The 15280-nt window shown below is 40.1% G+C and overlaps 1 protein-coding gene across 1 annotated transcript in view; it reads left to right on the forward strand.

The window, feature by feature from the left end:
- The window catches only part of LOC126199052 (modular serine protease-like), a 310593-nt gene that overhangs the window by 124850 nt on the left and 170463 nt on the right, over positions 1–15280 (forward strand). Inside the window, exon 3 of the mRNA XM_049935760.1 lies at positions 754–873. Within this exon, the coding sequence (XP_049791717.1) occupies positions 754–873 (120 nt within the window). The remainder of the gene's footprint in view (positions 1–753; positions 874–15280) is intronic.

The raw sequence follows: 15280 nt of genomic DNA on the forward strand, positions 1-15280 counted from the left end.
GTTGTATTATAAATGGTGGTGTTCCAGTACCAGAAAAACATGTTGTTCAATGGAATACATAATTTCACCTTTTCTGTCAGTATGCTGACCACCTTACATGTTGCAACAGTAGAACCAACCACTCTGAGCTTCAGCATACGATTTGTGGGGAGTACATATCATGATTACTGTGACATCTGTTAGTAGCTTTTTGAACTATTTTGAAACTTCCATATAAAATTATTACAGCTTTTTACAATAAACATACCATTTGTTGCATCTATCAGTCATAGTTTTTGAGATATTTAATTTTGAAATCGAGGGCTCCTTCACTGGATGCCTTTTATGTACAGTATTTTAATTATTTATTTGCATTTCCTGAGGATCACAATTGTAATCTTTGACTATAGCATGTGGCTAGGCAGGCCTATGGGTACATTTGCTTTGTGAAAAATATCACAATGTGATTACCATTTATGTGATAGTCCTATGCTGCTGCTTTTTATGCACTGATTTAATAAAGTTCAAAATATATCTTAGAGACATTTCTCCTGCTCATATCATGTTTTTGGTTGTTGCTATTGTCACAAGAAATGTGTTCTTGTTAAGTAGTGAACTTATTTTGTTCTTTTTGTTTCTTATAACAACAAATGATGATGATAATAAAAAAATTTATGTAACTTCTGAAACAAATTCTTATGGGTAATGCATATTTCGATTACATTAGTCTACTGGTAAATATACTGTTCATTAATAAGTATTGCATTTTTTCAGAAAGAGCAAATTTCAGTGTAAAGATGAAGCCTGCATAAATAATGAATCTGTCTGTGATGGTGTTAGAGACTGTGCTGATGGCTCTGACGAAGACCAAGATTCGTGCTTCAAGGTGTTGGTGTAAGCATCATTTGTTGTAATTATTCCATCAATTTTCTTTGGTGATTATTAACTTTTTTCAATATAAGCACATGCTTGAAAAATACATACTGTAAGATATATTGTATTAACATTACATATAATTTTTCTCATGAAAATAGAATTCAAATGGTTAGATATAATTTCAAAATGTGTTCACAATATGAAACAGAAATAAGAAATCACAGTACAATCTGCAAGTAAACTAAAGAGACAAGCAGGCGAGTTCCCACTCTCTCTATGCAACTACATCACGAGGAGCTCCTATATGCTATTTTTCAATGTTATAGTGGCCCTTCTGCAGTACGCCTCTTAAATGGGATTGTTCACTTTCCAGTAAATGTCTTAAAAAGTTATGGAATACAGAAATTAGGAACTAATATAACTAAAGAAAAGAGCACACATCAACAGAATCCACATAAATCACCACACACTGCACTGCACTGAGAAACAGGACACTCACTCTGTATCATCCTGTATGGCAGGTAGAACACTCTTCACTCTTCACCCACCCCAAGTACTGGTTGTTTTTCATTTTACCAACAGACTATAATCTTAAATTTCCACTACATTTGGGTAAAATCACAAGAAAGGAATCAACAGAGGCAGTGGGAGGTGAGTGAGGCTTGTGTTTGTAAACTGTTTGTGTTTCATAGTAAAGGACATGTAGATGTGCATACAATGAATGGTACAGATGAATGTGGAGCTTCGAAAGCCTGATGGGTGTGCAGAGAGAACTTTTACAACAGGCATTGCCCTTGTTGGAAAAAAAAAATATTGTTTTGAGTAGAGACATATGAAAAACTGGATCATTCAAGGCACAGATAGCTAGCCGAGGATCTTGACAAAGAATTATATATTCATTTAAATCTGAGTTGGTGATGAAATGTTAGTGAGAAGAGGACAATAAGCCCGTGTCAATTTGCCCATGGAAGGCACACTTGGAAGAGTATTGAAGCACAGACAGAAGGGGACTGGTTGTCTGGGTTCTAGCTGCATATCACAGTGGAAAACACAGGCATATGGTGAGACTACAGCAAACATTTGTGCAATGTTGTACATAATGCATGTCTTGAGACTTGTGATCATATGTTCAACAGTTGCTATGAGCTGAAGTCAATGCTAAAAAGTATGTCATTTGTGTCATTTAGAAAAAAGCCACAAAACTCTCTAAAAATTGCAAATTATCAATCTCTGAGCTCCATCCTTTTTAATTGAGAAAGATTGCATAACTTAACTTGCACATAAAAGTATCATACATGTGACAAAAAAATGAACAGAATTGCAAGTGAGAACAAGCAGTTAATGCAAATAGAGCAGGATCGGCATTTTGTAGACACGCAGAACTTTAGCTATTTGTGGTGTTCCATGAACTTCACATGCTGTATATTGTGCAAAAGATCTGAGTTTGTACGGTGTTCAAAGCCTTGCTGTATATGACTTGGGGTTAACCAGCTTACACTATTCCAGTGCTTTTGGTTTTCTGTTAGACTAAACTCTGTGTAGATTTGAGCCATCAGCATTGAGCAGATGGAATATCAAATGTTGCAGAGAAACAGGATATTTATTTCATTATTTTTATTGGGATGAGACCTAAACTGTGGTTTTGGGGATCCATTGAAGAACATGACCACATACATACCTAAGACACTGTGGGTATCAAGACATATAATAAAACATCACCAAATGCAAAAAGAAAAGTGTTAATAGAACAAATATGATCATTTGGAAGATGATATCATAATCATATGAGGTTATGGCATGTGTTATACTTATAACACAGAAAACACCATTTACTTTCACTATGTAATATTTTTATTGGCACAAGATAAATCAAAACACAAAGAAATAGTTTTCGACAATCACGGTAACCGTCATGATGAATGTCTCCCACCAACTAGTCAACAAACAAAGTAAGTAAAACGAAGTACAAAAAAGCAAAGATATTAATATTATCTGGCAGTTCTGCCACAGAGCCCCCCCCCCCCCCCCCCCCGGAGGAGTGCGGAGCACATAGGAGGAGTGATGAGGAGTAAGTGATAAAGGGAAGGTAAACATTTAAGGCATGACGTAATCTTGAAGTCTGAGAGGTGGCTGTACGGTGCGGCCAGCATGGGTGATAGCAATATGGGTAGGAGGATTCGGGGAAGACGAAGGAGAAGTGGTGGGACCCGCTATGGGCCAGTGTAGGGTGGAGCAAGGGTTGGACGCACGGCGTCTTCTCTAAGCATCACATAGTTACAAGAACTGAGGTGTGGGTGAATGAAAACCGGAGGGGTAGCATGCGATCGAGGTTGCGGAAAACGTAACTTGGTGATATGCTGTTGAACCTGTCATACCAACTCAGGAAGTTGATCCTTGGGAAGTAGAGGAGGATCATCAAGAAAATCCACCGGAAGTGCGAGGTTTTCTCCATATACCATCTCAGCAACTGACGCTTTAAGGTCCTAAAAGGACCCAGAGGAGTGCCTCAGTCCAAGAGGAAGAATGGCACGTGAGAGCGGCCTTCAGGGTACGGTGCCATCGTTCTGTTAGGCTGTTAGATTGCGGGTGATAGGCTGTAGTTCTGAATTTGTTGATACCACAAAGTTGACAGAGGTGATTAAACAGATTAGATTCAAACTGTCTCCCCTGATCTGTGGTAAGTGAAGTAGGACAACCAAAACGAGAAAGCCAATGGTGGACAAAAGCATTAGCTACAGTGTCGGCTGTAATGTCCGCAATGGGGACAGCCTCGGCCTAACGTGTGGTACGATCTATCAAGGTCAGTAAGTAATGGAAGTTGTTAGATATCGGTAACGGACCGACGATGTCCAAATGGACATGACAGAATCTACCTGAGGGCACAGTAAATTTGCCTAATGGGGGCTTAGTATGTTTGTGTATTTTGGCTCTCTGGCAAGGAATGCATGCTCTTGCCCACCGATTACAATCTCTTTTTACATTAGGCCAAACGTATCTCTTTGTAATGAGGTGCGTAGTCGCGTGAATACTCGGGTGAGCGAGATTGTGGATTGTGTCGAAAATGTATTTCCTAAGAGCTTTAGGGACTATAGTACAAGGATGACCTGTTTTAATGTCACAATACAAAGAGCAACCATCATTAGGGAAGGGGAGCAATTTGTAAGGAAGTATCAGAGTCAGAGAGAAGGTGCTGTATTTCTGGGTCGGAAAGCTGGAGCTCGTGTAAGTGGTGAGGATCAATAGCTGTCTTCAGGGAGGACAGGCATGACAGGTAGTCTGCTGCAACATTGTCATTACCCCTGATATATTGAAAGTCTGAAACATATTGTATTACCAAATCCATATGGCGAAACCTTCTGGGTAGTACATGTAATGCTGATTTGTGGAGAGCCTCGACAAGGGGCTTGTGATCTGTGTAAACTGCCACAAGTCAGGGTTCAATATCTGTACGAAAGTACTTTACAGCCTCATAAATGGCGTAAAGTTCACGATCAAATGCGGACCACTTTCTTTGCATTTCGGTGAGCTTTTTTGAAAAGAAACGCAGGGGTGTAGTACCTGTTGGTAGGGTCTGTTGCAAAACTGAGCGAATGGCATTATCGCTAGCATTTGTGATTATTGTCAGGGAGGTGTCAGGGTGAGACAGGGTAATAGCGTTCACCAAGGCGTACTTAAGTGAGTCGAAGGCTCGCTGCATGGTCTGATCCCATTCTATGTGTCTGTCACCTCTGGTATTCTTTCCCTATAAGGCCTCAGTGAGAGGGGCTTGAAGAGATCCCGCATATGGAATGTGGAGTCTAAAAAAATTTACCATTCTGAGGTATCCACGTAACTTCATAGGTTTGAGGGAGGGGAAGGTCAAGTATTTGTTTTACTCTATCTGAGGTGGGATGAATGCCCTCATTATTGACCAAATGTCCCAGGAAAATAACCTCTGGCTTCTCCAGTTGGGATTTGTCATGATTAATCTCAACTCCATGGCGTTCCGATCTATCAAAAACCTGCTGGAGGTGTTTGTGTTCCTTGGCAGTTGTGGAGAAAATAATAATGTCGTCTAGGTAGGCGTAGCAAAAATTAAGGCCATGTAGAATGGTGTCAATGAATCTTTGCCAGGTCTGGGTGGCATTCTTCAATCCATAAGGCATATACAAATATTCATATAGTCCAAATAGGGTGATGATAGCGGTTTTGGGGATATCTTCTGGGTGCATCAGAATCTGATGGTATGCCTATTTGCAGTCTAACACAGAGAAAAAATTGGCACCGAACATGGATTGTGAAAAATCGTGGAGGTGTGGGACAGGGTAGTTATCAAGTATTATTCTGGCGTTCAAATGCTTATAGTCTCCACAGAGTCAAAAGGAATTGTCCTTTTTGGGAACAACATGTATTGGGGAATACCACGCACTGTCCACGGGGTGGACTATAGCCAAGCATAAAAGTTCTTTAATACATTCTTTGGCAGCGGTAAGTTTTTTTGCATTGAGGCGTCGGGGGCGAGAACGGACAGGCGGTCCCTCAGTTGTGTTAAGCCTGTGACAGATGCCCATAGTAATGGCCTTGATTTTGTGAATAGGTGTGGCTGAAATACATGGAGGGATGCAGGAAGGAGCCACGTTATCGTCGATGCATGGTAAGTATGAAAGGGAACTAACCTGAAATATGTTATCATTGAACGGTAGTTCAGTGAAAGCTGTCCGCGGAGCTGCGCTGTGCGACAGCCGGCGGGGTTCCATTGACTATGGTGTTACTGCATGAAGGAATTGTTGCTCACGCATGCCCGGCGTTGCCTGTAACAGCTGTCGCCTCTGTGTTTTGATGAAAGGTGGACGGTGAAGTGCACGGGGGGTGGGGGTAGGGGGGGGGGGTCTCTGCTGTCCAGGTCGTGGCAGGCACTGTTGTGGCTACGTATAAACAGCGATACTGTATGCAGGTCTCATGTAGTTTCGTGTTTGTTATTACTTTTAATCTTGATCTCCTCTCTAAACCCGCGCAATTCATCAGACAGGACATCACAACGTTGAAGTAGCTTTGCATTGTCTTCGGACAGTTGGTCGATTTCAAGGCATTGTGTAACTAAGTTCACTACAGCAGCTTTGACCTCCTCAGATAGAATAGAAGCTGTCTCTTTGTCTTGTTGACAGGATGTATTCGAGCTGCATTCTGTCGGTGTGGATGGGGAAAATCTCGCCGAAAATTTTTGTTTAAAATCCACTGAGCAAGGGCAGGTGTAATTAAGTCCAAAGAAAAGTTATTAGCAGTAAAGAAGTCCAATCCTAATACTGGCTTGGCGATTTCTACTACCGAAAATGTCCATTCATAATTATGTGTATCATCGAAAGTAAATGCGAAGTTGCGTTACACCATAAACCTTTAATGACGAATTGTTGGCTGCTCCGATTTGGTGAGGCGAATGCGTGATTGTAGAAGTGACCATTGAACATGGAATGATGCTCACATCAGCACCAGTGTCCACTAAAAACCATTTCTGAGAAGCTATATCCTGGATATACAAACGTCTGAGAGAATAATTCAGAAGTACTAGCCTTTGATCTGTTAGGCGACTTGACGTCACAGTGCGGACCGGTGCGCCTATAGTGGCCCGCCATTCGTGTTTGGGTGCATTGCACAGGGTGAGTGGCAGTTCCTGGCTGTATTACCGTAAACAGAGTGATACCAGCAGAGAGGATAAACTTGCTGGTCCTGTGTTGTTACCAGGTGAAGGACGTCACTTGAAGCTGTGGTATGCGATGGTGAAGGACGGTGTGGAACCTGGTGCTCAGCCAGTGTACTCTGTCTGTTGTTTTGGAAAGGTCGGCCTCTGCCACATGGGGGAGGCATAATATCGAGGGGGGCACGCGTAGAAAACTTTCTTCTGTTGATTATCTTATATGCGGTGTCGGCCAGCAATAATTTCGCTTGTAGAGGTTCCTGATCGTGTGATAGGAGCTGCAGTTGGATAGCTTGCGGCAGCTTTGCAACCCAGAAAGAAAGTAAAGCTTCATCTGGCATAGTTTCGCTATCAAAGACTACTCTGATACGCTGCCACAGTTGTGAAGGAGTCAAGTCTTTGAGATGTACATCTTGCAGTATGTATAAAACAGACTCTTGCATAGTCTTAGCTAGACGTTTGCAGATCTGTTGTTTTGCCAGTGCGTAACAATTTGCGGGGGCCGCCGACAGTACTAAGCCCTGTACCCACTCAGCATGGTCCTCTAGGGCATTAATAAGTGCAATTAATTTGGCACTGTCTGAATCAATGTTTAGGGTGTTGAATGTAGTCTCTGCCAAAATAAACCACGTATGCATATTGTCCATCGTGAACCTTGATAATTTAGGAATTTTCTCACTCTTGTGTTGTGGATGTAACAGATTTGATAGCACAGTGGACGGGAGTGGTGGAATGTTTATGAAGCTGTCACTCGCGGCGTTCACAGTGGCTGGTTTAAACACAGCTGGTGCGGGAGGCGCGGCAGGCGCAGCCGGGGCTGCGGAAACAATCGGGGCGCGGGACGACTGTCCAACCAGTAATTGTTGTCACTGAAATTTGTACCCATCTGTTTTTGTAGTGAGTCTTGTAGTGGGTGGGGAGAGAATGTGTCCCAAACCGATTTATCAGCAATATATGGGGAGCTTAAAGTGATTTGTGGGCTCGAAAAGTCTGTGAAAGTGTTGGGGCACTGTTGCACACTACATGTCACAGGAGGTTGTACATACAACACACTGTGAGTCACAAATTTAGGCACAGCACTCATGATTGGTTTGTTATAGATGAACGTAGAAAAAGATTTCATAGCAGGTGACATCACTGACGATGTTGAAAGAGTCCACAACGGCATTGTTGATGACAGAGAAAACTCCACGGCGTTGTACTTATCTTCCAATTTTATCCCAGTTGTTGGTGGCATTGTGCGTAGGAATCCGTGGAAAGGCAGTGTAGAGGCATCATTAGTATCATGTTGTAGTCCAAAAGGAGCGGAAGGTGAGCGATATGGAGATGTCGAAGTAAACGGCCACATTGTTGAATTGGACGTATGTTGCACGTCAGAGGTCACCAGTATGGCGTGTGTTATAAGTATAACACAGAAAACACCATTTACTTTCACTATGTAATATTTTTATTGGCACAAGATAAATCAAAACACAAAGAAATAGCTTTCGACAATCACGGTAACCGTCATGATGAATGTCTCACACCAACTAGTCAACAACCAAAGTAAGTGAAATGAAGTACAAAAAAGCAAAGATATTATAATTTTCTGGCAGTTCTGCCACAAGATCAAGTAAGTCCAAGAACTGGTACCTGTATTATATTTGGAAAGCAGATGAACTGTTTACAAGAACACCGCAACCAGTCGAAATACTATCAACCCACATATTTTCCATTAAAACAGTAATGACCCCTCATGAAACATAGGTAATGATTAGACATAGGTTATTTAAATACTCAGTAAAATAATACATGCTTTATATCATTAATTTCACAAAGATCATCAAATTTGAATTTGTAAAGATGATCGACATAAATTAACTAGAAGGTCCATAATAAAGCAAAAGGCAGACAGTGGATTGGGACTGGAGGAAACAATTGCTTTCACATACTTTTGGTTCACAAGTGTTGCTGTAATGTACATATTATAACATTACAAAGTACCAGTGCCACAGCAGAAATTATAGTTTATAGTTTTGTGTTTAGCTTCTTTAAAGTTATATGAACAAAGTGTTTCACTGGTTTTATGAAATTAATAGTTGTAAGTTAATAAAGTAAAAATAATACTCATCTTTCATCTAAATTGTCATGCCAACAATGGGGGTTGCAGTCTCTTCACTGCAGTTTCTATCTATTTGGGTTTTTAGTATGTGGTACATAGTGATTATATTCTAAACAAATTCTTGTGCTCACATGTTTTAAAAGATATAGTTCCCCCTGTGTTTGGCTGGTTGCAGTACCAACATAGCAAGGCCATAGAGGGTAGTGTTACATGGCTTGAGTCATCCAGACTTGGGCCTATACTTATACACACATATTCTATAGACTAACACCTTGTCGATGCAACCACTCTCTTCTGTCATTGGCTATTCCTTTTAGTTTTATGTAGTTATCATATCTGATCCTCTTCTAGGTGTCTTCCAAATACTTCATCCTAGGCTGTCCTCTTCCTTTCTTTCCCAGCACATCCCCTTCAAAAATGTTAATGATGAATATGTTGTCTTAGGAAAAGTTCAGCAATTTTTTTTTCCCCATCTCCGTTAATAATTTCCTCTCTTCATTGACTTCCTTTAAGACTTCCAGGTTGAGTTTTCTATCCATCCAGAACAAATCTAGCCATTTTCCACCATATCCACATTTAAGTAACTTAAAGTTTGTCTGTCTTATCCAACTTTCATGTCCATAGAGCAGAGTAGTCCATGCAAATGATTTCACAAAGGATTTTCTGACCTCTATATTCATATGTTTGCTGATTACAATGTTTTTCTTAGACATAAATGCCTGTATTGCTGATCCAACCCTTCTCTTCACTTTCATTAAACATCTATTGTCCTCTATGATTATACTGCTTAGGTAACAAAATTTTCACCTGATCAGTTTTAATTTTTGTTTTTTTCCTTCAAAGTCTGCAATGTTTGTCATCAGCAATTCTGAATCAATGGCCTTCATCATTGGCTGTTATTCCCTTTGTCTTTTTCTGCATGACCCGAAAAACATCCTCAATAAAGACATTAAATAAATAAAGGGTGTACATTAAGTCTGTGAACACTTTCAATTATTTATTCCATAAGAACTAAACCTCCTGGCTGTTGGTGGGGAGGCTTGTGTGCCTCAGCAGTACAGATAGCCATATTATAGGTGCAACCACAATGGAGGGGTATCTGTTGAGAGGCCAGACAAACATGTGGTTCCTGAAGAGGGGCAGCAGCCTTTTCAGTAGTTGCAGGGGCAACAGTCTGGATGATTGACTGATCTGGCCTTGTAACACTATCCAAAATGGCCTCGCTGTGCTGGTACTGCAAACGGCTGAAAGCAAGGGAAAACTATGGCCGTAATTTTTCCCGAGGGCATGCAGCTCTACTGTATGGATAAATGGTGATGGCATCCTCTTGGGTAAAATATTCCGGAGGTAAAATAGTCCCCCATTCGGGTCTCCGGGCGAGACTACTCAGGAGGACGTCGTTACCAGGAGAAAGAAAACTGGCATTCTATGGATCGGAGTGTGGAATGTCAGATCCCTTAATCGGGCAGGTAGGTTAGAAAATTTAAAAAGGGAAATGGATAGGTTAAAGTTGGATATAGTGGGAATTAGTGAAGTTCGGTGGCAGGAGGAACAAGACTTCTGGTCAGGTGAATACAGGGTTATAAATACAAAATCAAATAGGGGTAATGCAGGAGTAGGTTTAATAATGAATAAAACCATAGGAATGCAGGTAAGTTCCTACAAACAGCACAGCAAACGCATTGTTGTGGCAAAGATAGACACGAAGCCCACACCTACGACAGTAGTACAAGTATATATGCCAACTAGCTCTGTAGATGATGAAGAAATTGAAGAAATGTGTGATGAAATAAAAGAAATTATTCAGATACTGGAGGGAGACGAAAATTTAATAGTCATGGGTGACTGGAATTCGAGAGTAGGAAAACGGAGAGAAGGAAACATAGTAGGTGAATATGGATTGGGGGTAAGAAATGAAAGAGGAAGCCGCCTGGTGGAATTTTGCACAGAACACAACTTAATCATAGCTAACACTTGGTTCAAGAATCATAAACGAAGGTTGTGTACATGGAAGAAGACTGGAGATACTGACAGGTTTCAGATAGATTATATAATGGTAAGACAGAGAGTTAGGAAGGTTTTAAATTGTAAGACATTTCCAGGGGCAGATGTGGACTCTGACCACAATCTATTGGTTAAGAACTGTAGACTAAAACTGAAGAAACTGCAAAAAGGTGGGAATTTAAGGAGGTGGGACCTGGATAAACTGACTAAACCAGAGGTTGTACAGAGTTTCAGGGAGAGCATAAGGGAAAAATTGACAAGAATGGGGGAAAGAAATACAGTAGAAGAAGAATGGGTAGCTTTGAGGGATGAAGTAGTGAAGGCAGCAGAGGATCAAGTAGGAAAAAAGACGAGGGCAAGTAGAAATCCTTGGGTGACAGAAGAAATATTGAATTTAATTAATGAAAGGAGAAAATATAAAAATGCAGTAAATGAAGCAGGCAAAAAAGAATACAAACATCTCAAAAATGAGATCGACAGGAAGTAAAAAATGGCAAAGCAGGCATGGCTAGAGGACAAATGTAAGGATGTAGAGGCTTATCTCACTAGGGGTAAGATAGATACTGCCTACAGGAAAATTAAAGAAACCTTTGGAGAAAAGAGAATGACTTGTATGAATATCAAGAGCTCAGATGGAAACCCAGTTACAAGCAAAGAAGGGAAAGCAGAAAGGTGGAAGGAGTATATAGAGGGTCTATACAAGGGATATGTACTTGAGGGCAATGCTATAGAAATGGAAGAGGATGTAGATGAAGATGAAATGGGAGGTATGATACTGCGTGAAGAGTTTGATAGAGCACTAAAGGACCTGAGTTGAAACAAGGCCCCGGGAGTAGACAACATTCCATTAGAACTACTGACAGCCTTGGGAGAGCCAGTCCTGACAAAACTCTACCATCTGGTGAGCAAAATGTATGAGACAGGCGAAATACCCTCAGACTTCAAGAAGAATATAATAATTCCAATACCAAAGAAAGCAGGCATTGACAGATGTGAAAATTACTGAACTATCAGTTTAATAACTCACAGCTGTAAATTACTAACGTGAATTCTTTACAAAAGAATGGAAAAACTGGTAGAAGCTGACCTTGGGGTAGATCAGTTTGGATTCTGTAGAAATATGGGAACACGTGAGGCAATACTGACCCTATGACTTATTTTAGGAGCTAGATTAAGGAAAGGCAAACCTACGTTTCTAGCATTTGTAGACTTAGAGAAAGCTTTTGACAATGTTGACTGGAATACTCTCTTTCAAATTCTGAAGGTGGCAGGGGTAAAATATAGGGAGCGAAAGGCTATTTACAATTTGTACAGAAACCAGATGGCAGTTATGAGTCGAGGGACATGAAAGGGAAGCAGTGGTTGGGAAGGGAGTGAGACAGGGTTGTAGTCTCTCCCCGATGTTCAATCTGTATATTGAGCAAGCAGTAAAGGAAACAAAAGAAAAATTCAGAGTAGGTATTAAAATCCATAGAGAAGAAATCAAAACTTTAAGGTTCACTGATGACATTGTAATTCTGTCAGAGACAGCAAAGGACTTGGAAGAGCAGTTGAATGGAATGGACAGTGTCTTGAAAGGAGGATATAAGATGAACATCAACAAAAGCAAAATGGGCATAATGGAATGTAGTCGAATTACGTCGGGTGATGCTGAGGGAATTAGATTAGGAAATAAGACACTTAAAGTAGTAAAGTAGTTTTGCTATTTGGGGAGCAAAATAACTGATGATGGTCGAAGTAGAGATATAAAATGTAGACTGGCAATGGCAAGGAAAGCGTTTCTGAAGAAGAGAAATTTGTTAACATCGAGTATAAATTTAAGTGTCAGGAAGTCGTTTCTGAAAGTATATGTATGAAGTGTAGCCATGTATGGAAGTGAAACATGGACGATAACTAGTTTGGACAAGAAGAGAATAGAAGCTTTCGAAATATGGTGCTACAGAAGAATGCTGACGATTAGATGGGTAGATCACATAATTAATGAGGAGGTACTGAATAGGATTGGGGAGAAGAGGAGTTTGTGGCACAACTTGACTAGAAGAAGGGATCGGTTGGTAGGACACGTTCTGAGGCATCAAGGGATCACCAGTTTAGTATTGGAGGGCAGCGTGGAGGGTAAAAATCATAGAGGGAGACCAAGAGATGAATACACTAAGCAGATTCAGAGGGGTGTAGGCTGCAGTAGGTACTGGGAGATGAAGAAGCTTGCACAGGATAGAGTAGCATGGAGAGCTGCATCAAACCAGTCTCAATGACTGAAGACCACAACAACAAGAACTAAACATTCTACATATTGCATTTTGAAGAGAAACTCTGAAATTTTTTTTACAAACATTCTATATGCGAACCATGAGTGACTCAGCATACCTCAATACGATAATTGAATTCTTGCCATACCCATCCCAGCATGGCATCGTTGACTGTGGCAGTTACTTCCTGTATTCTCTCCTGGAGCTCTGCTACATCATGTGGTAGAGGCGGTACATACACCAGATCTTTAGTGTATCCCCACAGAAAAAAGTCACACGGAGTGAGATCTGGTGATCAGGAAGGCCATTTCAGCTGTCCCCTTATGTAGCACGGCCATGTTTGCGACTAATGCTGACTATTGGCAAATCACCAAACTACACTGTAGCGGTATGCATGAGGAAACAAAAAGAAAAAGAAAACTTTCAGGGTTTCTCTTCAATATGACATATGTATGATATCTGTACAATGTTTGGTTCTTGTGCAATAAATAATTGAAAGTGTTCCCAGAATTCATGTACACACTGTACTGAGATAATAGACACCCTTGTCCAACTCCTTTTCTATTGTGGTATCTTCCTCTACCTTATCGATGTTCATTTTTGTGCTTTGGTATTGATGCAGTTGACTAATAATACTTACATCATTTCAGTCAAGTCACGCTTTTTTTTAAAAAAAAAGAGTAGTTGCCAGTTCACATTGTCAAAAGCTTATTCTAAGTCAATGAATGTAAGATAAGGTCTTATGTTCATACCTTCCTTTTCACCAATAGCATGCGCCAGGCCAAATTACTTATCTTGTTCCTCTGCCTTCTCTAAATCAAAATTGGTCTTCTCCGATATACTTATCTACTTTTCCTTGTATTCTGCTTTTAACTGTAGTAATTAGTATTTGGGAGGCAAGTGATAACATTGATAGTGTTCTATAACTGGTGTAGTTGCTTTGGTGCCTTTCCTGTTTTAGGTACAGTCATATTAAGCATTTTGTGAAGTTTTCTGGCATGCTTCCTCTTTTGTAGCAGTCATTTATTTGAATAATTGGTGTTTCATTTTATAACATACATTTTTCAGCGACTCTGCAGGGATGCCATCAACACTGCTCTTCTTTGACACACCAAAGGGCATCATCAAATTCATGTCTCATGGTTATAGGACCTTGCATTTCTCTTTCAAACTCATTGATGTCTTCAATTAGATTATTTTCGTCATCGTATTTCTTGTCATTGTACAGTTCTTCTACATATTCTTTACAATGAACTCGTATCTCATCATTGTCTGTCAGTGTGTGGAGATTGTGGGAGGTTGCGATTGGCTCATGTTTGACAGCTAGCGATCAGCTGATTGCAAAATGTCAGCTGAGCCTGCCACAAGGAGTGCTGGCAGTTGACTGCTCTTTGCTGATGTACAGATGTTCCAGACAATGAACTTTTTGTTGCTTCTTACTTTTTTACTTTTGATCAGTTGTTGATGGAGACTGTATGGTTAATACTGGTTACACTTAATTGAACATTATTTTTTTCTTTTACAATGTTAGAAGTATGCCACACTATGTGTCATTAGAAGTAAAGTGTTGAGATTAATTGTGTATGCAGTCTTCTTCTGTATATAAACACAATCACTGGTCATGCACTTCAAATCAATGCCAGCGACAAGTGATATCCCTTTGTTTATTTTTTACTACTATAGATTTTGTTCTAGGTTTACATTGAAGGGCTTTGATTTTCTTATAAAGTTAATCTTGTCTTCCTTTTTTCTGACCTTCTTCCATCTCTTTACTAGAGATTTTATTCCATTTCTCTTTCTCTTGTTGTCCTCCCTGAACTTATTCCATTCCTGTATTGGGTTTGGATTTTCTTCTGTCATTAAAGGATTTCTGGGCTCCAGTTTCCTTTTCTTCAAAAACCATCATTTTATTCCAGTGCATCGGCTCATCACTTCCATTATATATTTTATTGGTCCTTTCTTCAAAAGCTATATTTGTTTCTCTTCTTTCCATCCTTCTACTCTCATTTCTTTTCCACAGATCTCTTGGCTCTTTTAAATCTAATGTGGCACTTGGTCAACACAAGTTTATAGTCACTATCAGTTTCTGGACCTGAATAGCTGTGACATGATTTTATCTGGTTCCTACACCATTGCTCCATTAGTGTATAATCTAACTGAAATGGTCTTTTGTTTGGCACCTTCCATGTGTACTTTCTTCTAAGAGGAATTTCAAATGACATGTTTGTAGTGAATATATCATTTTGATTGCTGAAATCTACCAAATGTTTCATTTGTTTTCCCCAAGCCCAACTTCCTTCTGTCTTTTTGCCTGTATGGGATCCCACTACCACATTAAAAAATGCCCATTATTGCAACACTGTCTTTTCCTTTAGTTACAGCTCTTGAGTATCATCTTAC

The sequence above is a fragment of the Schistocerca nitens genome, chromosome 8 (assembly GCF_023898315.1).
Source record: "Schistocerca nitens isolate TAMUIC-IGC-003100 chromosome 8, iqSchNite1.1, whole genome shotgun sequence".
In the NCBI taxonomy this organism is placed as follows: Eukaryota; Metazoa; Arthropoda; class Insecta; order Orthoptera; family Acrididae; genus Schistocerca; species Schistocerca nitens.